The 23,422-nt window shown below is 40.9% G+C and overlaps 1 protein-coding gene and 1 long non-coding RNA gene across 2 annotated transcripts in view; both read right to left on the bottom strand.

Moving 5' to 3' along the window:
* LOC125965327 (uncharacterized) overlaps positions 1–12,121 on the bottom strand; it is a 50,870-nt gene extending 38,749 nt beyond the window's left edge. The window contains exon 1 of the long non-coding RNA XR_007479079.1: positions 10,924–12,121. This is a non-coding gene — a long non-coding RNA (uncharacterized LOC125965327). The remainder of the gene's footprint in view (positions 1–10,923) is intronic.
* DIPK1A (divergent protein kinase domain 1A) overlaps positions 1–21,030 on the bottom strand; it is a 119,368-nt gene extending 98,338 nt beyond the window's left edge. The window contains exon 1 of the mRNA XM_004263027.4: positions 20,876–21,030. Coding sequence (XP_004263075.1) covers positions 20,876–20,929 — 54 coding nt within the window. The 5' untranslated portion in view covers positions 20,930–21,030. The remainder of the gene's footprint in view (positions 1–20,875) is intronic.
* Positions 21,031–23,422: the final 2,392 nt, after the last annotated feature.

Below are 23,422 nucleotides of genomic sequence, written 5' to 3'. Positions count from 1 at the left end.
CGAATGATAAATATTCCTTCACATTCCACTCCTCTATCAACTAGAAGATGATTAGATATAATTTACATGTATCAAATGACTGAAATTCATTTATACTATAACTATACTTGCATATTAAGTCAGCTAATGGTGAAATGGAAGGTTTAACCCTCTATTTAAGACTGAGACATCATCAATCATATAGAGAGATTTTCTTTCTGGGAGGCAAAAGCAGGAAGTCTGAAATCATGCATAAAGGTTAACCTGATGTAGTCCTTTCAGGGTAACTACTGGACGTGGAGATGAACATCTCTTGTCATTCTGCCCCCCACTAACATAGACTGCTAAAAACCCAACCCTCTTCTGCCTCTTTCCTTTTCTTCTCTTGCCTATTTAGAACACAGCAACTAAACATACCTGTATTGATTCAAAAAATAGGCCATTAAAGGCCAATAACATTATCTAAACACAGTACAACACTTCTTCCTTTTCTTACTCTTTTTTGAGCCATATTTGTATTCTTACTTATTTAATGGCTTTTTGATACTATAATCCTACCCTTAAACGACAGCTCCCAAGTTCTTTAATATTTCAACTAAGGACTTCCCTGGCAGTCCAGTGGTTAAGACTCCAGGCTTCCACTGCAGGGGGCATGGGTTCCACCCCTGCTTGGGGCACTAAGATCCCACATGCTGCGTGGTGTGGCAAAAAAAAAAAAAAAATTCAACTACCTCTGGAAATTAAGATTTTGAATTTTTTTTTTTTTTTTTTTTTTGCGGTACGCGGGCCTCTCACTGCTGTGGCCTCTCCCGTTGCAGAGCACAGGCTCCGGACGCACAGGATCAGCAGCCATGGCTCACGGGCCCAGCCGCTCCCCGGCATGTGGGATCTTCCCGGACCAGGGTACAAACCTGCGTCACCTGCAACGGCAGGCGGACTCTCAACCACTGTGCCACCAGGGAAGCCCAAGATTTTTATTTTTTTAAAGTATACTTTTGGGGACTTCCCTGGTGGCGCAGTGGTTAAGAATCTGCCTGCCAATGCAGGGGACACGGGTTCAATCCCTGGTCCAGGAAGATCCCACATGCCACAGAGCAACTAAGCCAATGCGCCACAACTACTGAGCTTCCGCTCTAGGGCCTGAGAGCCACAACCACGGAGCCCTCGTGCCACAACTACTGAAGCCTGCGCGCCTAAAGCCCGTGCTCCATAACAAGAGAAGCCACCACAATGAGAACTCTGTGCACCGCAATGAAGAGTAGCCCCCGCTGGCCCTAACTAGAGAAAGCCTGCGCGCAGCAACAAAGACTCAATACAGCCAAAAATAAATAAATAAACAAAATTTATTAAAAACAAATAAAAAAATAAAAGTACGCTTTTGGAATTTAGCCCCTTCATCAATGGGGGTATTATGCTACTGAAATCTAGCTTTTTTGTTTGTAGACACCCAAGAGAATTCTGAAAACTATACACTGTCCCCCACCCCTGGCACATTTTAAAATTGACATCTAAAATTTTTCACCATAAGTTTATATAGTTACAAAGGAGTAATTGCTAACATATTGTAAGTATTGATACTTTAAAATAAGGCTATTATGTTACCTTAAATGTATCAAATGAAATTTAAACCCTATAGCAATTTGATAGCGCCAGTATCCACTTCAAAAAACTGATGAACTACTGGTCCAGAATGGTCATAAATTTTCTGTATCTTATTTTCCTTCTTGAACTTATTTCCCTTTCTACTTTCACCACAAATTATTTTTAACTTTTAATTGGAAATATTTATAGAGTCACAGGAAGGTGCTAAGACATGCATGAGTTGCACGTACTCTTCACCCAGCATCCCCCAACACTAACATCTTGCATAACTAAAAATGGCAAAACATCAAAACAAAGAAATTGACATTTGTACAATCCAGAGCTTATTCACATTTCACCAGTATGTATGCACTCATTGCATATGCGTGCATATGTGTGTACTGCTATGCAATTTTATCACGTGTAACTTTGTGTAACCAAAATCAAGATACCTAACTGTATCACCACAAGACTCCTTTTACTACCCTTTTATAGCTATAGTCTTCCTCTCTCCCATCCCTTTCCTATCCCCTGGACACCACTAATCTATTTTCCATCCCTGCAATTATGTTATTTCAAAAATGTTATGTAAATGGAATCATGCAATATGTATCCTTTTGAGATTGGCTTTTACTCAGCATAATATCCTCGAGGTTCATCCAAGTAGTTGCATGCATCAATAATTCATTCTTTTTTATTGCTGAGTAATACTCTATGGTTTGGACTTAACACAGTTTCTTTAACCATTCATCCACTGAAGGACATCTGGGTTTCCAGTTTTGGGGTGTTACAAATAAAGTGGCTATAAACATTCGTATATAGGTATGTGTAAACGTAAGTATATTAGTCATCTCAGGATGCTATAACAAAATACTATAGACTGGATGGCTTAAACAACAGAAATTTATTTTCTCACAGTTCTGGAGGTTGGAGATCCAAGATCAAGATACCATCATGGTCAGGTTCTAGTGAGAGATCTCTTCCTAGCTTGCAGATAATTGCCTTCTCACCGTGTCTTCACATGGCAGTGAGACAGAACAAGCTCTCTGCGTTTATTCTTGTAGGGGCACAATACCAACACAAGGGCTCTGCCTTATCTTCAAATACCACACATTGGGGGTTAGGTCTTCAACATATGAATGGGGGGGTATGTGTACAATTTAGTCCATAGCAATAAGTTTTAATTTCTCTGGAGTAAATGCCCAGGAGTTTAATTGCTGAATCATACAGTAGTTGTATGTTTAGTTTTTAAATAAATTGCCCATCTGTTTTCCAGGGTGGCTGGATCATTTTACATTCCCACCATTAATGTATGAATGATTCAGTTTTTCTGCATCCTTGTCAGCATTTGTTATTGCCATATTTCTTATTTTCGCCATTCCAATGATATCTCACTGTGGTTTTAATTTGCATTTCCCTAATGGCTAATGAATTGAACTCTTTTTTTTTTTTAAAGTAGTTAATTTATTTTGGCTGTGCTGGGTCTTAGTTGTGGCACGCAGGATCTTCCTTGTGGCATGTTTTTTTTTTAGTTGAGGCATGCTGGCTCTTAGTTGTAGCATGCATGTGGGATCTAGTTCCCTGACCAGGGATTGAATCCGGGCCCCCTGCATTGGGAGTGCAGAGTCTTACCCATTGGGCTACCAGGGAAGTCCCAAGTTGAACATCTTTTCGTGTGCTTATTTGCCATCTGTATATCCTCTTCAGTGCAATGTCTGTGCATGTCTTTTCCCTATTTTCTAATTGGACTGTTTTTTTTAACAGTTGAGTTTGAAGAGTTCTTTATGTATTTTAGTTACTAGTCTTTTGTCAGATATGTGGCTTGAAAATATCTTCTCCCCCTTCCTCCCTCCAAAAAATCTTCTCCTATTCTGTAGCTTGTCTTTTTTATCCTCTTAACAAGGTTTTTTTGCAGAGCAAAGATTTTAATTTTGGTGAGTTAAAATTTATCAATTTTTCCTTTTATGGAACATGCTTTTGGTGTCAAGTCTAAGAATTTTTTGCCTAGTCCTAGGCCCCAAAGCTTTTCTCTTTTTTTTTTCCTAAAAGTGTTATAGTTTTACATTTTCCATTTATATCCATGATCCATTTTGAGTTAATTTTTATATAAGATTTAGGTATTTGTTTTTGTTATTTTTTTTTTTTGGCCAATGGATATCCAATTGCAGGCTCAGTAATTGTGGTTCGCAGGCTCTAGAGTGCAGGCTCAACAGTTGTGGCACACGGGCTTAGTTGCTCCACGGCATGTGGGATCTTCCTGGACCAGGGCTCGAACCCGTGTCCCCAGCATTGGCAGGTGGATTCTTAACCACTGCGCCACCAGGGAAGCCCAGTAAATGCTTTCTGATGAGGAAAAGTGCAACAGCAAAATGACAAGCACCAAAATAGCAACACAATATATCAAAGGAAGACTCCACTTGAAAGCTAAGAATCAGACAGAAGCAAATTAAGTTGTTGCTTAAAGCATAATAATTAAGGCCTTTAAGTTCACCAAAGCATTCTGCTATCACAGACTGAAAAGGCTTGTTTATCCCTTCTCTGTCCTAGGGGAGTAAATTATCTCATGAGTCTTTCTATTTCTCCAAAGTGCTCTTTCAAAGGTGATGAAATGTTTAGGCAATTTGTTACATTAACATGAAAATCTTTTACAGGACAGGATGATCAAAACCAAAAGGGGGGTGGGTAGCACTGACTAAAGAGGAAAGGATATGCTCTCTCAGGGTAATACCAAGTTTCCTGTTCTTGCCTGGCTGGCTCCTGCTTGTTAGATCTCAGGTTCTCCAGCCAGCCGGCTAACACAAATGTCTTGACACTCACTATCATCTCACCTATTTTAATTATTTGCATTGTGCACATAGCTACCTGATGTTTTTGTTGTGTGGTTATTTTTTAACTTCATTTATTCTCTATCCATCAGTGCCCCTCCCCCAAACATGCAAATTCTATGACAGCAGAGAGCTATCATAGTCACTGCTACAAACCCAGTGCTTACCTGATACATAGCAGGTAATACCCTTGTTGATTATAACCTATAGAAATCAGGAACAAAATTGATGCTAATTTTAAGACTCTAATCTTTAATTGAGTAGGTTTTTCCTTTTTTTTTTTTTTTTTACTAAAATAAACTGTTGCTATTATACAAGATTTTCGGGAAAAAAATGTGCCATTATATCTTTATCCCTCTGAAGTTATTTACGCCAATTCTCTTGCCTTATTTTACTGAAATAACTTATTAATTATGCAATGCTTAAACAGATATTGCAGCCATGAAGATAAACAGGGTAGGTAAATATTCAAATGATAGTTAAAATTCATATCAGGACTTTTAGTTCAAGATGGTAGGTTGAGGATATAGGTTTACTACTTAAAGCTTGCAAAACCACACTGAAAGAAGGGAGACAAAAGAAGCAATGAAAGTTTAATATCAGGAGGAAGGGGGGTTCACCAGTGGATGAAAGATCCAAGAAATTTCGAGAATTCAAAAAGCAGATTGAATTGTGTTGACGGATGAGATGGGCAAAGAAAGCCACAGCCCAGAATACTCCACAAAGCAACCTAAAGAAGCTGGACGCCAAACTGCTTGTTGGAATGCTAGAAGGAATCTAGAGAGCCAATCTGCCCTGGAACACCTGATGGCTCTGGGCTCTGGGCCAGAGGTATGAGGGAGGGCAGGAGTGAGAAGTGGGGCTGAAGACAGTGGGGATAATTGAAGGTCTGTACCTGGAACTGCGCTGGTTGGCACCTCCATCTGCTTCCCCCACCCCCATGCAGATCACAGGCAGCCTGGCATTAACCCACAGTTGAAAAACCAGATAGCTGAAGGAACAAACAACCTGGGGAAAGCCAAGGCTTCTAATGGTAGTACAGTCCGCCCGGGATAAAGCACTCCTCTGACACGGGGCCCCCAGGGCCTGAGCACAGGCTCACCCCAGAGCAAGAAGGCCAGCCAATGCACCCCACCTACACAGAGGGCACAGTCAGCCATCCACTCAGGTGATAGGTATAGGAGGAAAAGAGACCCACTTTTCAAATAGCAGAGGAAATCCACACCAGTTTCTCAGCCCTGCTTTCTAAAATATGAATAGATGACCAAGGCACATGGAAAAATCCAGCAGCATGAAAAAGAAGAGCTAAGAAAAACATAAAGAAAAAGGAATCCTGAGGGGAACAAATATAATTAAGGGACATAAGAAAATAAAATATATTTTTTTTAAAAACTACTATAATCAAAAGATTCCAGAGGGTATTACATGCATATAAACTAGGAATAGGAAACCACACACACAGAAAAGGAACAAAGAACTTGACATAAGTCTTCTAAATTAAATTTAAAAGTCAGAATTTGAAGAGTGATTAGAAAAGGAAAAAAAATCAACAGATGAGCTGGAAAATAAAACTGAGAAACTCAGAATGAGAGTGTATGGATAAAAAGATGGAAAATAATAGAGAAACTGTGAGAGACACAAAGAGCCAATCCAACAGGTACAACATTTGACTAATAAGAGCCCCCCAAAAGAGGAAACAGAAAAAAGAAAAGGGAGAAGCTATTAATTAATAGAATTCCCCAGAGTTGAAGAAACACCCAAGTCTTAAGATTGAAAGGGCTGGGGGCTTCCCTGGTGGCGCAGTGGTTGAGAGTCCGCCTGCCGATGCAGGGGACACGGGTTCGTGCCCCGGTCCGGGAAGATCCCACATGCCGCGGAACGGCTGGGCCCGTGAGCCATTGCCGCTGAGCCTGCGCGTCCGGGAGAGGCCGCAACGGGAGAGGCCACAACAGTAAGAGGCCCACGTACCGCAAAAAAAACAAACAAAAACAAGAATCCACCTGCCAATGTAGAGGACACGGGTTTGAGCCCTGGTCCAGGAAGATCCCACATGCCGCGGAGCAACTAAGCACGTGCGCCACAACTACTAAGCCTGCGCTCTAGAGCCCGTGAGCCGCAACTACTGAGCCCACATGCCGCAGCTAATGAAGCCCACGCACCTAGAGCCCGTGCTCCACAACAAGAGAAGCCCCTGCTCGCCGCAACTAGAGAAAGCCCATGTGCAGCAAAAAAGACCCAACGCAGCCGAAGATAATAAATAAATAAATAAATAAAATTTTTAAAAAAAAGATTGAAAGGGCTGAGTGCTCAATACAATCAACTGATTAAAGACCCACATTTATACATTTCCTCATGGAATTCCAAAACAAATATAAAAAGGAGACTCTGAACAGGAAAAACAGGTCACCCACCAAGGACTGACAATCAAACTGGCTTCTTGTTAGCAACAGAGGATGTTAGAAGACAATGTCTTCATGGTTTTAAAGAAAATTATTTTCAGCCCAGAATTCTGCACCCAACCTAACTACAAACAAAGGTACAATAAAGACAGTTTTAGACATGACTCAGAAAGTTTACTTCCCACACATCCTTTCTAAAGAACTTATTTCAGGATATACCCCAGTAAAATTATGGCATAAATCAGAACAGTGGAAGACCCAGGATCCTAAGAACAGTGATTCCAACATAGAAGAATAGAGGAAAACCCTTGGAAGGCAGCTGTGCAGTAGCCTAGAGAAGCATTTGGTCATGAAGGGGGATTCCACAGAATAAAAAAATACAACTGAGAATATGGAAAAAGTGAGGCTATGGTAAAGGCATATTATGCCCAAAAAAAAACCCCAAAACAAAAAACAATTAGAAACTCCCTGAAAATTAAAAAGAAAGAAAAATACAAATGTCACAAAAAAGCTGCATTTCAAGTAAGAAGCACGCTTACATATCCTAATTATAAGGCACTGGAATATGAGAAAAGGGGATGTAGTTGTTCTTGATCTTACAGTCTTGAGAGCCAAGGGGTCATGACCCTGGCCCTGTAGAAAATGTAATCCCAGCACACAAATTGGCTCTGCACTAAATACAGAATGGTATTTTAGGGGATACTAAAAATAGAGAGGCCCTTCATCTTAGGCCAGAATTAACTTTGATGTGGTTGGTCTCAAGACATAAATTTCAGGACCCTAAGAGAAAGACTGGCCAAAACTGCTTTACTCTTGTTTTATTTTCTATAATTGTGGCATCAAATGATAGCCAGTTCTACCTGCAGTGCTTTCCCCAAAGATGAAAGTTGTTTTCATTATTCAAATGGTCTAGGACTCCAAAACTGGCTCAGTTCACTTGGATCTGAGGGGCAGATAACATAATAAATGTCTGCTTCCTAGAGCTGAGTATAACCAGGTAATCATTCCAAAAAAGACAGTATATTGACTGCTCAGGAGAGAAACTGTGGCTCAGAGTGATCTCAAATCATAACTCTGTTACTTCACTACAGATCCCAAAGGCCAGGTTTTAAATCATGATTCTTTAGTAGGAATATTAAAAGGCAAGCAAGCATGATTTCTAAGCAAAAAGAAACTTTCTATAGGGAATGTGCAAATATCACATGTTCTCTTCCCTATTGGCAAAAATATGGTTTAGCTTCTGGAAAGGGACAAATCCTTGCAGTAATTTGCTTAATAACAAAAGACATTTGTCCCAGTAATTCTACCCACTTTCCTGACACGGAGAAAATAATTTCATGCTGCAGTCAATGGATCTCAGGTTTACAAGGGAGATGTTTCCTTTTATGGAAGAATTAACAAGTCATAATAATATAATACTGTTTATAGTTTTCATCTTGTAGAGTCAACTTATTTGGAGATTTGGTTATTGTCACAGGATAAAATATAAAGTTATCAACTTTGACAATGTAAAAGTGTTGCTGGACTTCCCTGGTGGCGCAGTGGTTAAGAATCTGTCTGCCAATGCAGGCGACACAGGTTTGATCCCTGCTCCGGGAAGATCCCACGTGCTATGCAGCAACTAAGCTTGTGCGCCACAACTACTGAGCCTGCACTCTAGAGCCAGCGAGCCACGACTACTGAGCCCGCGCACCTAGAGCCCATGCTCCACAACAGGAGAAGCCACCTCAATGAGAAGCCCATGCACCACAACGAGTAGGCCCTGCTAGAGTAGGCCCTGCTCTCTGCAACTAGAGAAAACCCACACACAGCAATGAAGACCCAACAAAGACCAAAAAAAAAAAAAAAAAGTGTTGCTGACAGAAACTGGGAAAACCAGATGAAAAACAGAACATGTTCTAATGTCCCTTCTTAATAAGGGGGGAGTAGAGAGACTGACAAAAGTGGATGAAATGAGAAACAGTTGTCATTATCTGAAGTTACTAAGTTAAGCAACAGAAGAAGTAAAATTTAAAACAAACACTGGAAGAGAATGAGATGACCGTAGTGTAAGCAAGCTAAATACTCCTTAAAAGTAGAAAGTCAATAGATATATCTAAAGTTGATAAATCAAGAAACAGAGGTAAAAGTTTATTATTTAGAGCAGCAGCCCCAAATCATTTTTTATTGTACAATTCTCTCAGGGAAAATATTTTAGAGCACAAATCCCTAAAATTTGTATATTTACTTATTTATACTCTATATAAAATCATGATTATATTAACTTACTATTTGTATACTGTGACTCACACAGTAATAGAAATTAAAAGTATATAAGAATAATTTTGAATAGATTTTTATTGTGGGGGGATGCTTATTATAATAATGAACCGAAAACAAAAAATCATCAGCTATTCTGACAAAAACATTTTAAGATATAAAAAGTATATGAGAATAAATACAATTTCAAATAATTTCTTCCAGTACCCAAAGTCAGCATCATATGCACCTCCCAGAGTGCGTGCAGTTCCCTTTAGACATACAGCTCTAGAAGTCAGAGGTTTAGCCACCGGAAAATCCAATAAGATAAGTGATTCAAAGAGGCTACCTTTCAGGAGCAAAGCTGGGGGTAAGGAGAAGTGGAAGGGGAGACTTATGATTTGCATCATAAGCTCACCTATACTATTTTACTTATTGTATATACATTTTCTTTCATATAAGTAAATTAGTTAATCTGATCAACTCCATAAAACTCTATGTCTGGATTCAGTCATTCAACAAACATTTATTGAACATCTGCTTTGGGCTAGGCACAGGAGATAAAGAGAGGAAATTGACATCTTGGCTGTCAGGGAGATTACCGTCTGGGGCTCAGAAGAGAGATATGAAAATCACTGATGACAATTCAATATCATAAGTGCTGTAAGAGAAGTGTGTGCCAGATATCATGTACCCACAGGGTGGGGCACAAAAGAGGTACACTAATACCATGTGGGATGTTAGGGAGGAATTGCTGAAAGGTCACTTCCTCTCTGAGTTGAAACCTAAAGGACAAGTAGAAAACTGAGAATAAACCAGGTAAAGAGGGATGCAGGAAATGGGGGAAGGGCATTCTAGGGCAAAGAGGAAATGGTGGGGTAGACAGGTTGACATGTGAGAGAGAAGCACAGTGTGTTGGGAAACTGGAAGGTTTTCAGAATTGTTAGAGCAAACAGTGCATGAGATGGTACTGGCAGGAATGAAACAGCAAGATAGGAAGGGACCAGAAACAAAGAGCCATGCTCAGAACTCTGCTTAGTCTACTGAAGGCAATGGTAAGCCCCTGAAGGATTTCACTGGTAGGGAGGGAGATTAGATCAGATTGGCATTTTGGGAAAGACTGCTCTGGAAGTAATGTGGAGGGTGGATCTGAAAGGGGTAAATGAGGAAGGGCCTTCTGGAGGCTATTACAGTGGACCTAATGAGACAGCAGGAGACAAACGGCCAACAGGTACATGAAAAGGTGCTCACTATCACTAATCATCAGAGAAATGCAGATCAAAATCGCAATGAGCTATATCACTTCACACCTGTTAGAATGGCTATATCAAAAAGACAAGAGACAACTATGTTGGCCAGGATGTGGACAAAAGGGAACTCTTGTGCACTATTGGTGGGAATGTAAGTTGGTTCAGCCACTATGGAAAACAGTATGGAGATTCTGCAAAGAATAAAAAATAGAACTACCATATGATCCAGCATTCCTACTTCTGGGTATATAACCAAAGGAAATGAAAACAGGATCTCAAAGAGATAGCTGCATTCCCATGGTCACTGCAGCATTATTCACAATAGCCGAGACATGAAAACAACCTAAGGGTCCAAAGTGTCCATTGGAAGATGAATGGATAAAGAAAATGTGGCATATACATACACCATGGAGTACTACTCAGCCATGAGAAAGAAGGAAATACTACCATTTGCAACAAAATAGATGGACCTTGAAGGCATTACGCTAAGTGAAATAAGCCAGACAGAAAGAAAAATAATACATGGTATATCATTTATATGCAGAATCTAAAAATTTTTTTAAAAGTCGAAGTCTTAGAGAGTAGAAAAATGGCTACCAGAGGCTGGGAGGTGGGAAAAATAGGGAAAGGCCAATAAAAGGCCAGTAAAACCTTACAGCTGCACAATGAATAAGGTCTGAGGATCTAATGTAAAACATGGTGACTATAGTTGATAACACTGTATTTTTTTTTTAAAGATGATACAATCATAAGTTATTTAGGAGATGCACTAGTGGAATTGCTGAGGGATTAAACATGAGGGTAAGGAAACAGGGAGAGTCTAGAAGGACTTGGGTATATTTATCTCTTGAGTAACTGGAGAGTATCACTAACTGAAATAGGGAAAGAAGCAATTTGGGGGCAGGACTTTAGCTTTGGACATGTTGAATACGAAGTGCTATCTAGAGGTAGATATCAAATAAGCAACTAGATGCAAATCTGAAGTTCCGGGTGGGGAGGTTTGGGCTGGGGATACAGAGTTGAGACCCATTAGTATTTAGGTTGTAGTGTAAGCCATGTGAAGAGATGCAATTACCCAAGGAGACTACAAAGTGAGAAGTAGAGAAGCTTGGAGTCCTGAGGAAAGCAGGGGGCAAAGGAAGATGAGATTGAAAGGAAAGTGTGGAATAAAGGATAGAATAAGAATAAAGGAAGGTCAGCGGAGCAAAGAAGTAGTGAGTGAGCAAAGAAGAGTAGCTGAAATGACAGAACATGTGATCCTGACTAAATAGGGAAAAGACGGAAGCCAGAGGAAGTTGGCAGATTGGAAGAAATGGGGGTGGCAAGAGTCTCAATTATAATGACAATGATGAGGATGATATGATGGTGCTGGTGGTAACAGTAAAGAGTAAGAATGTGAAAGAGACAGCAGTGTGTGCTTAGCATGAGCTATTGGAGTTCAATATCTCAGAGTCATTACAGAATATTTTTGAATATATGTAAAAAAATATGTACTGTACTATATCATTTTGCACATCCTGAGTACTAAGCTCAGGATAAAGGACAAGACCAGGGTAATAAACAGGCTCTGCCTTCACTGGATACGAATTTAGTTCTACTGGATCAGGTGTGACTGAAAAATCTTACAAGCTGGCACATTAAAACAAAACCAAGCATTGTCTTCTTTAAGGGGTAAAGAACAACAATGTTAGTTAATTACAGTAATAAACAGAAAGAAATAGGTTACATTTTAAAGAACCTTTTCTTAGAGTTCATAAAGTGATACTTTTCCACTTTTACTTCAGTTTGTACAAGGATACAAAAGATTTAAGAATAGTATCTATTGTAAAAACAAGTATCACCACATGTGGTTGTTCAGCAGCTATTTATTTGTATTTTCCTTCCTTTAATAAGTATGCAAGATTCCTCTCATAGTAACTGCTGGAATGATAAATACAGTAATAACTCTCTTATAAAATCTCTTCTTTGGCAATATCTTAAAAACCTAATAGTAATGGGGGGAAAACCAAAATATTTTAGGAAATGATTGATTTTTTTAAACTGTCAGAATTTTCAGTTGTATTCTTTCTGGGGTAGACAGAATTCTAAAGCTGTCTCCCAACATTCCCACTCCCTGGTTATTTAATCAAACACTAATCTAGATGCTGCTGTGAAGAGACTTAAACTAGAGATATTATCTTGGATTATGCAGGTGGACCCAATGTAATCATATGAACCCTTAAAAGCAGAAGAGGAAGGAGTCAGAGAGATGAGGCAGAGAAAGGTAGTAAAAGGCAGAGGCAGAAGAGTAACATTCGAAGGACTCCACCCACTGTTACTGGCTTTGAAGATGGAGAAAAGAAGCCATGAACCCAGAAATGGAGGCAGCCTCTAGAAGCTGAGAACAACCCCCAGCCAACAGCCAGCAAGGAAAGGGAGCCTTCAGTCCTACTACAGCACGGAACTGAATTCTGAAAACAATCTGAAAGAGCCTGGAAATCAATTCATTCCCAGAGCTCCAGAAAGAAACTCAACCCTACTGATGCCTTGATTTTCAACCTTGTGAAACCTGGAGCAGAGAACCAGCTGGGCCATACCGTCCTGGGACTTCTAACCTTCAGAAGTGTGAGATACGGGTACAAATAAATGTGTGTTTTCTTAAGCTGCTAAATCTATGGCAATTTGTTATAGGACCACTGGGAAACTAACAATGCTTTCTTTAATCACTGACTTCAGGGCTTCCCTGGTGGCACAGTGGTTAAGAATCTGCCTGCCAATGCAGGGGACACGGGTTCGAGCCCTGGTCTGGGAAGATCAGGGCTGCGGAGCAACTAAGCCCATGCGCCACAACTACCGAGCCTGTGCTCTAGAGCCCACGAGCCACAACTACTGTAGCCCACACGCGTAGAGCCCGTGCTCTGCAACAAGAGAAGCCACCACAATGAGAAGCCCGCGCACCGCAACGAAGAGGAGCCCGCTCACCACAACTAGAGAAAGCCGGTGCACAGCAACAAAGACCCAACTCAGCCAAAAATAAATAAATAAAATAAACAATAATAAAATTTTAAAAAAAATACTGCATGATTCTACTTACATGAGTTATCTAAAAAAGTCAAACACATGGAAACAGAAAGTATAATAGAATGTGGTCACCAGGCTGGTGAGGAGGGGAAAATGAGGAGTTGTGCAATGGGTACAGAGTTTCAGTTCTGCAAGATGAAAAAGTTCTACAGATCTGTTGCCAAAAATGTGCATATATTAACAGTCCTGTACTGTACACTTAAAAATGGTTAAGATGGTAAACTTTATACTGTGTGTTTTGGCCACAATAAAAAACAAAACAAAAGAAAGAAAAAACATACCCACAACATCATGATCATACCTAAAAAGATAATTATTTAATTTCATTAAATAGTCATCAAAAAAATCCCCTACTATTTCTAAAGAAAAATTCATCCACTAATATTTTGGGTTTTTAAAACATGCTCATTTTACAGTATCCTGGTTTTTCTAAACTCATATACTTTCTAGATTAAAGGGTTTTAAAGGAAAATTATTCACAAAATATTTGAATGTCTAGAAATAGATATGTTAAGAATGTGAGACATTTATCTTTTCAATCAATGTAAAAAGATGGTATTTAAAAGAATAGTACAGTATTGTTTTTCAAAGTAACTTTAAAAAATTAAAACATTAAGATGAAAACCTCTAAAAAAAGAAAACTTCTATAAAGAATACAAAACAACATTAAGATGAAAAACTGAGGCACTAGGAAGATGACAATGAAGAAACCTTTTTACTATATGCTACAGCCTGAAAGTGTGTGAGGATGAAATCTGCCTGAGAATTCACCATTTCTTTTGAGTTTCTAACAGGGGTAGAAAAGCAACTTATGGTAATATCAAAAGGCTGCGTTATAATTCTATGCTTGATTTTAAGACATTATGGGATACAGATGCTCCCTGTGTATTCACAAGTCTCAGAAAGCTAATCATCATTCTGGAGATTTTGTTTCAGGCAAAGGCAAAAGTGTAGCTCTGAACAGCAGGTATAATAAACCTATATTATTAAAGCATGCTACTTATAGTCCTTCTCCCTTTGGAGAACAGGAAACAACTACTTGCTCTTACTATCCTTAGATTTAGAATAATCCTGTGAGCTGAAAATGAGCAAAAAGCCGTATTAGTCTTACTACCATATTTGTCAATATTGTCACTATTACCAGCTAATCTGTATCAGTAACCCTATCTGGCACTAAATCCTGCAAAATATCCACATGAAGTCATAAAGAACCAAACTATCTACAGTAGTCATATTTGAAGACTAGTACTAATGTAAGTCAAAGAGCCAGGCAAGTATCAGAAATGTTAAACAAGTGCCAACACCCGGATTAGAACATGCCATCTATCCATCCATTCATGACAGCCCTACTGAACACATATTGAAACTGTTAGTCAAGAGGATGCCTTAAGAAATCTAAAACTTTTGTGATTTAAAGGACTTGAAAAACCTTCGGAAGTACCCAAGAGTCTCAGACTTCAAATTCCATTAGAGTTGCACCAGCTTTTTATATGTAACAGGGCATGCAGGCAGAATAACTGGAATGGAAAATGTGTCTAATCTAAGTATAGAGAATTAGCTTAAATTGTCTTAACTTTCATTCTTCCAGGACTTAATGATAGTGAGAAGGAAGAAGGTATTAAAAAGTAAAACCAATGAATTATAGGGCTGCTGTGTTATCAGTCCCACTCAGACTGAGTAAACACCAAACAAAGTGGATCCTAATTTGTAGAAAACATGATGCTAAAAACAGACAAACACAGGTGTCATTCTGGGTCACCATGCAGGCCACAAGGAGTATCATCACAATGGTGTGTGGAAGAAAAACACTGCCTAAAAATGGTCCAAACTGGTTAACACACCTACAGATTCTGTTCTCATCGACAGGATTCTACTCCGTTCAATGTGCCACAACATTTAGCTAGTCCAGGAAGTACTATTTCCCAGGTAAGTTTTCAACAAAATAGCTAGGAAGGGCAGAACCGCAAGTTAGTGTGCTCTGAGAATACTGCCTAGCCATGAGCTGCTTGTTGCTCAGGTAAATGCTTGTGGGATATCACAATCCCTCCTGGCTCACAGAGAGGCCGCAAAGGCAAACAGTGTGCCTGCACCAGTCCTCTGGATGAAGTACTCCCTGCACCAAAAAGCTGGCATTAGTGGAATCTACAAGAGGCAGAAAGAAGGAACACATGAATGGGATAAACTCAGTTTCTTTTCTTTCTTTTTTTTTTTACAGCTTTATTGAGATATAATTCACAACTGTACAGTTTATTCATTTAAAGTATACAATTCAATGGTTCTTAGTGTATTCACAGAGTTGTGCAAAGCATCAATTTTAGAACACTTCCATTACCACAAAAAGAAACCTCATATCCATTTCCCCCCAACCCTCCCAGCCCTAGGCAACAACTAATCTATTTTCTGTCTTTATAGATATGCCTTTTCTGGACACTTCATATAAATGGAACCACAGAATATGTGATCTTTTGTGAGTGGCTTCTTTCATACAGTGTTTTCAAGGTTCATCCATGTTATAGCACGTATCAATTCTTCATTCTTCTTTATTGTTAAATAATATTCTACTACATGGAATATCAGTTCTTTTCTTCACAAGCAGTAGAATCTCTTTTGCTATATAAACAAAACTACAAAAAGTACTTAGGTCCCCACATTAGTCCATAAATGCCTATTTAAGCCATATTATAGCTGAAAACTTATAATTACATAATACTACGGTTTCTAGAAACATTACCAATCATCACAGTGATATCTGGATTAAAGAAATACTGAGAACGAAGCTCCTTTATAATTAAGTTAATTGCTTAAATTTTTTTCCCTGTAAATTGCAGTAGGAAGAGGAACTTGCAAGCCCTAAGGCGCGAACACCTCAGGACAAAACTACTTTTTGACTCCACCCACTTGAAGATGAACAGCAAAACGGCAAGTATACAAAGCTGGTGTCTGCAACTTCCCTCTCTTCTTGCTGGGCCCTTCATCTCTTCCCCCTATCTTTGACATTCAATACTCTTCACCCCTCCTCCTAGTTCCAAAGAAAACAAGACCTTTTATATCTGTTGACTAATTACTGCCTCACTTTAAATTAAAATATTACATTTACATGAAAATGTTAATTAAACCAGACATTTTCTAAGACATTCTCCCAAAACCTGAAATGAGAATTAGTTTCCCTGCAAAGAACTTCTGGTAGGAACAAGCTGGTAAGCAGAGAGGCTTTTGTTTTGTTTTTACCAAAAGACCCTCTCAAATCATAGTAAACCCACCCCATGGCAAATTGAATTTAGTCAGTCTTCTCAGGGTAATGCATATCTAGGAGGACAGTGAGAGAAAATAAGGAACTGTTATTAATTTTGTTAGGCGTGATAATGGTATAATGTCTAAAGATATCCTTATCTGTTAGAAATTCATACTGAGGTATTTGGACGAAATGATGTGATACCTGAAATTTGCTTCAAAATACTTTAGTTGGAAAGAGGACATGGGGGAGGGGAGATGAAACAAAATACTGATAATTGTTGAGGGTAAGTGATAAGGTACATGAGAGTTCATTATTCTTTTCTGCTTTATGTATGTATAAAAATTTCCATAGTAAAATACTTTTTAAAAGAGAGAAACTGTTCTGTTCCTCTCAGGCAGTCTTTCGTTCCTTCACTTTTCCTTCGTAACACTTACTGTTGTCACTATATATTTCTTTTTTTAAGTTAATTTTTTTTAATTTATTTATTTTATTTATTTATTTTTGGCTGTGTTGGATCTTCGTTGCTGCACGTGGGCTTTCTCTAGTTGCAGTGAGCGGGGGCTACTCTTCGTTGAGGTGCGCAGGCTTCTCATTGCGGTGGCTTCTCTTGTGTGGAGCACAGGCTCTAGGTGTGCGGGCTTCAGTAGTTTGGCACACGGGCTCACTAGTTGTGGTTTGCGGGCTCTAGAGCGCTGGCTCAGTAGTTGTGGCGCACGGGCTTAGTTGCTCCGCAGCATGTGGGATCTTCCCGGACCAGGGCTCGAACCCGTGTCCCCAGCATTGGCAGGCAGATTCTTAACCACTGCGCCAACAGGGAAGCCCTAAATTAATTTTTATTGGAGTCTAGTTGCTTTACAATGTTGTGTTAGCTTCTACTGCACAGCAAAATGAACCAGCCATACATATACATATATCCCCTCCCTTTTGGATTTCCCTCCCATTTAGGACACCACAGTGCATTAAGTAGAGTTCCCTGTGCTATACAGTATGTTCCACTCAGTTGTCTATTTTATACATAGTATCAATGGTGTATATATGTCATCCCTGTCTCCCAATTCCTCCCACTCCACCCCTTTCCCCCTTGGTATCTAGACATTTGTTCTCTACATCTGTGTCTCTATTTCTGCTTTGCAAATAAGGTCATCTATACCATTTTTCTAGATTCCACATATATGTGTTAAAACACGATATTTTTCTCTTTCTGACTTACTTCACTTTGTATGACACTCTCTAGGCCCAGCCACATCTCTACAAATGACCCAATTTCGTTCCTTTTTATGGCTGAGTAATACTCCAGTGTATCTATGTACCACATCTTCTTTATCCATTCCTCTGTTGATGGGCATTTAGGCTGTTTCCATGTCCTGGCTATTGTAAATAGTGCTGCTATGAACATTGGGGTGCATGTGTCTTTTTGAATTATGGTTTTCTCCGGGTATATGCCCAGTAGTGGAATTTCTGGGTCATATGGTAGTTCTATTATTAGTTTTTTAAGGAACTTTCATACTGTTCTCCATAGTAACTGTATCAATTTACATTCCCACCAACACTGAAAGTGGGTTCCCTTTTCTCCACACCCCCTCCAGCATTTATTGTTTGTGGATTTTTTGATGATGGCCATTCTGACCGGTGTGAGGTGATACCTCATGTCACTATATATTTCTAAGATTATTTTATTAATGTTTGTCTCCCTGACTAGACTTTAAGCTGCATGAGAACCACAAAGGTGTTCTGTTTAGCTCCTTCAGAATCTCTACCACCTCACAGTTTCTGGCATGTGAGAGGCATCCAACAAATATTTATTAAGTAAATAATGGAGTCAATAAAATTAAGTCATATCATGCCCCCAGATAAATAAATACTCAATAAATAAAAAGGGGGATGGTAGAAAGTCAGGGACCTTTGGTTGAAAGAATTTAACATATTTACCTATATGTATTTACCATTTAAGTTCATATGCTTTTCTATTAAAAAATGTAGTAAAGGTGTCACAAAATAGATTTAACTTCCTCTAGATAATCCTCACTACGTTCATGTGATTACTCAGCTAAGAACTACACCCTCCACTTCATGATGTGGAAACTATAGAACTGAAAAGTTGTGAAATTTTTTCAAGGGCATAATGAACCAGATGCACAAATGAACAAAACTCAGCTCTGTTCTAATGCCTCAAGCCTCATGCTGTTCCCAAAGGAACATGATTTTATTCTCAAGAAAAAGAAAACAATAAAAATATAAAAATAAGAGTAATGTATATGTTAATTCAACTTTCAGTGGCTGAGAAACTGAATAGCTAGCTGTATAACAGTCTTAGATTAAAATATTTTATTTTAACTTCACCTAAAACAATTTCAAGGTTGAAGCACCTAATGGTAGAGGAAGTATTAAAAACATAAGGTGAGGCATTTAGGCAATAGAGAACAGAAGAAAGCATGACACGAGTAACCTGAAGGCCTTTTTTTTTTTAAAGCTGGTTAAATTGAAACAGTATGGTGAGGGACAACCAACAAGAAAATTCATAAAGAAATTCATAAAGAGAATAAATACTAATACCAAGACAATGTTTAAAACACCATTGTACCCGGTTCCCAAGTTTTAAATTTATTTATCTCAAATATAATACTATAATCAATAAAGATTTCTATTTAATCATTATTTTATATAGAAATAGCCTACTAAAATACCACTATGCCCCCAAATTCTTTTGAAATGCTTAAAACCTGCGTTTACCTTAATTTGGTAATAGATAATGATGCACACATTCAGGAAGGCAGAAACACCAAATGTTTCCCATTAACAGAAGCATAACTATTTGTAAAACTAATCTTAACTCAGCCAATCTGAAAGCTCTTGTACTATGGTGCCAAAAAAAGTCACAACCACACCTGTGGAGAACAGTGAGAACCAAATGAGTCACAGTCTAAAAGTCTGCCACGAAATCGAATAAATAAATAAATAAATAGCTAGACCGTTTTAGTTAAGAAAAAACATTTAAAATATCTCAATAAGCTTATTTTGAGTACAGAGTCTGGAAAGATTTTTTTTTTCTCTCTTCCATAAAGGGTTACAAAGAGGTATAACTCTGGCCTGGGTTGAATTCTAGACTGGGTAGCTCTACTGTTACTCAAGGCACAGTTACTACTGGTGGAGCTGCTACAAAGACTCAGAACGTTCCGTTTTACTCCTGTACTCTTCATATCATGGGCTGTCAATCATGCTTCCAACTTGCAGTACATCACTCATTGCAGAATAACGATTCACACATGCTATTTCCAAACAAAAATGTAAGATTTACTTGCCCCATGACGCTTTCTTCTCAACTTTTAAAATAATTGATAAAAGCACCAGCTGAGCATGAATTCCCATCCTAAAATAATCTATCAATAGCCTTAAGCCTTTTAAGGTAAGCGGTAAAGAAATACTGTCCTCTGAATGCAGACAACACTGCAGACCCACGCGAGGCATTGATTTGTAGTTGTTTTTCCACTGGGGTGATGGATTTGCGCTCAGCTACTCACGGTGTCTACTAGGTCCCCCTGGTGACCAACAGTACATGAAGACAGTAGTAGGGTTCGAAGACACAGACTGGCAGCGGAACAGAGGGTGGAACGGGAAATCATGAAAAATTAACACGCCAACAGTACACATGACATGACTGAAAATTACGTTTGCATTGTTGGGGTATCTGAGATCGGCCAAGACACTGTCCCCTTCCTTTTAAAACGCAAACATCCATCCGCCTCGCTTGGGCTTCGGAGCCCTACCTCCCACGGGTGTGACGGAGAGACCGAACCAAGGGGTTCAGCCCGAGGCACATGCCGCTTCTCCAGGGTTTGGGGAAAACACTGACGTGACAAATTACCATAATTTTCTAAAATATGGAGGAATGACACACCACCTTTCCTACCACCTACTGAAGACTCAGGACAGAGTCGAGAACAGCCGCCCTGAGGGGCCCACCACGGAGGGGGGAGGAGAGCACCGGCCCAGGGAGAAGACGGCGGCACGTCCCGAGCCCAGACTGCGGAGCCCCGAACGCGAGGGGCGTAGGGTCGCACCCGGGTCACGTCCCGGGGCTCTCGGGATGAGAGGGGCGCGAGGGCGAGCCCGGGCCGGCCGACATGCGGGGGGCGGCGGGACAGCGGCTGGGGCTGCGGCGCCCGGGCGGCGGGGGAGGGCGCGCCGCCAGGTGCCGGACGGCAGGGGGCAGCGGGGTTCGGGCGGGCGCCGGACCCAGGGAGGGAGGAGGGAGGCGGGCGAGTCCCGCGCAGAGAGAGAGGGCGCGCGGCGGGCTCGCCGCCGGCCTACCTGGAGGTAACAGGGTTTCCTTAGCCAGGCCCCCGGACAGAGACTCCTCGCCATGGTAATCACACATCGCCCCGCCGCGCCGCAGTCAGAGGCGGACCCGAGCGCTGGCGACCCGGCTCCCCGCCTTCCCCCGCCCCCAGCTCGGCCGGGCCCGCCCACTCCTCCGCCCCCGCGGCGGCGCGCGCCGCGCTTCCCCCGGCCCTGCTGCGGTGACTGCAGCCGGCTGCCCGAGGCCCGGCCTCCTTCTCTCCTCGGCGGGCTGCCGCGGCTGTCAGAGCCGCCGCCGTCTCCGGCATAAAGGGGAGTCGCGCCTCGCCTCGGCCGACACAAATCCAACTGCGCCTCGCGCTTAAAGGGGAGGCGTGCGGAGGAGGGGTGGGGCGCCGCGGAAGAGGGGGTGTCGCACGCTCGGCGCCAGAAGGGGCTGGTCGAGCCGGGTGAGGGCTTGCGCCCCGCGGACGGGAGAGCCCAGCGCTCAGACGTCGCCGACCTGAGTGCCTGTTCCCGGCTTCCCGCTCCCAACGCTGCGCGTCCCCACCCCGCCCGGAGGGTCTGACGCTCCCTTTGGACTCTGCTCCTTCAGGCCGGACGTGTCTGGGCGGGTTGCGTGGAAATTCAAGGGAAGCTTGGGGCTCCTTCCCGGGGGACCGGCTTTTTCTCCTTGGAGCATGGTGGTCCGTTTGGCCGCGGGAGGCGCCGGCGGGCGCATCCCCTGAGCGAACGCAGACGGGGCTCCCCTCTGCTGAAGTCAACGTGCCCGCCAAATACAGTTCTCTAACGGCCTTCAACTTTTTTCCTGAGTACTTTTTAGCAAGTCTGACCTTTTGGGTCTGTATTGTTTTGAGACAGCTTCAGAGTTTTCCTGGCCCCACCCAGGAACCCTGAGTCAAAAGAAAAAAGAAAAATATTACTGAGTTAAATACAGTACTGAAGACAGGAGACCTAGGACGTGGCATAGCTACTCATTTAAGGCTACATAGCACAGGGTGTGGTGTCTTTCTTTTGACAGTGAAGTCCAAATAAGGGAAAAAACAGCCACCCTAGCGGGAGAACAGCTGTTGATCCTAGTAACTTGTAATGGAGGAAGATATGTTTTTGCTTCTTTTTACCCGGTATACCACCTTTTCACGTGACGCCAACAAAGTTTAGGTGGCCACTTAGAACTCATTCGGGCCTGTTGCTCTGACAAGAGGTTTCCCCAGAAGCAAACCTTTACTCACTATTACTGTGGTTTTTACCTAAGCTTTGTTCTAGTGCTTTCCGTTTATGAAGAGATGCTTTCTTGTCCGCCCCCACCCCTCCCCGTCCAAGCACAGACACAGGTTTAAAACCTGTGTGGTATTTTATTACCACGTATAAAACTCAGAGGAAAACATAGGAAGACCACTCTTTGACATAAATCACAGCAAGATTTTTTTGATCCACCTCCTAGAGTAATAGAAATGAAAACAAAAATAAATGAGACTTAATGAAACTTAAAAGCTTTTGCCCAGCAAAGGCACATAAAGAAGATGAAAAGACAACCCTCAGATTGGGAGAAAATATTTGCAAACGAATCAATGGACAAAGGATTAATCTCCAAAATATATAAACAGCTCATGCAGCTCAATATTCAAAAAACAACCCAATCCAAAACTGAGCAGAAGACCTAAAAAGACATTTCTCCAAAGAAGACATACAGATGGCCAAGAAGCACATGAAAAGCTGCTCAGCATCACTAATTATTAGAGAAACGCAAATCAAAACTGCAATGAGGTATCACCTCACACCAGTTAGAATGGGTATCATCAGAAAATCTACGAACAACAAATGCTGGAGAGGGTGTGGAGAAAAGGGAGCCCTCTTGCACTGTTGGTGAGAATGTAGGTTGATACAGCCACTATGGAGAACAGTATGGAGGTTCCTTAAAAAACTAAAAATAGAATTACCATATGACCCAGCAATCCCACTACTGGGCATATACCCAGAGAAAACCATAATTCAGAAAGACACATGCACCCCAGTGCTCATTGCAGCACTATTTAGAATAGCCAGATCATGGAAGCAACCTAAATGCCCATCGACAGATGAATGGTTAAAGAAGATGTGGTACCTATATACGGTGGAATATTACTCAGCCAGAAAAAGGAACAAAATTGGGTCATTTGTAGAGACGTGGATGGACCTAGAGACTCATAGAGTGAAGTAGGTCAGAAAGAGAAAAACAAATATCGTCTATTAGTGCATATATGTGGAATCTAGAAAAATGGTACAGATGAACCAGTCTGCAAGGCAGATATAGAGACATAGATGTAGAGAACAAACGTATGGACACCAAGGGGGGAAAGCAGCAGGGGTGGGTGCTGGTGGTGTGATGAATTGGGCAATTGGGATTGACATGTATACACTGATGTGTATAAAATAAGTAACTAATAAGAACCTGCTGTATAAAAAATAAAAATTAAATTAAATTTTAAAAAACACTGTGTGGTATTTTATTGCTGACAAATAAACCCGTTTTTCATTGATTTTCAGTCTGGGTTAAGAGACTAAGGTAATTTCTAAGTA

The sequence above is a fragment of the Orcinus orca genome, chromosome 1 (assembly GCF_937001465.1).
Source record: "Orcinus orca chromosome 1, mOrcOrc1.1, whole genome shotgun sequence".
Classification (NCBI taxonomy): domain Eukaryota; kingdom Metazoa; phylum Chordata; class Mammalia; order Artiodactyla; family Delphinidae; genus Orcinus; species Orcinus orca.
The sequence above is the reverse complement of the archived record's forward strand: the minus strand, read 5'-3'. Positions and strand labels throughout refer to the sequence as shown.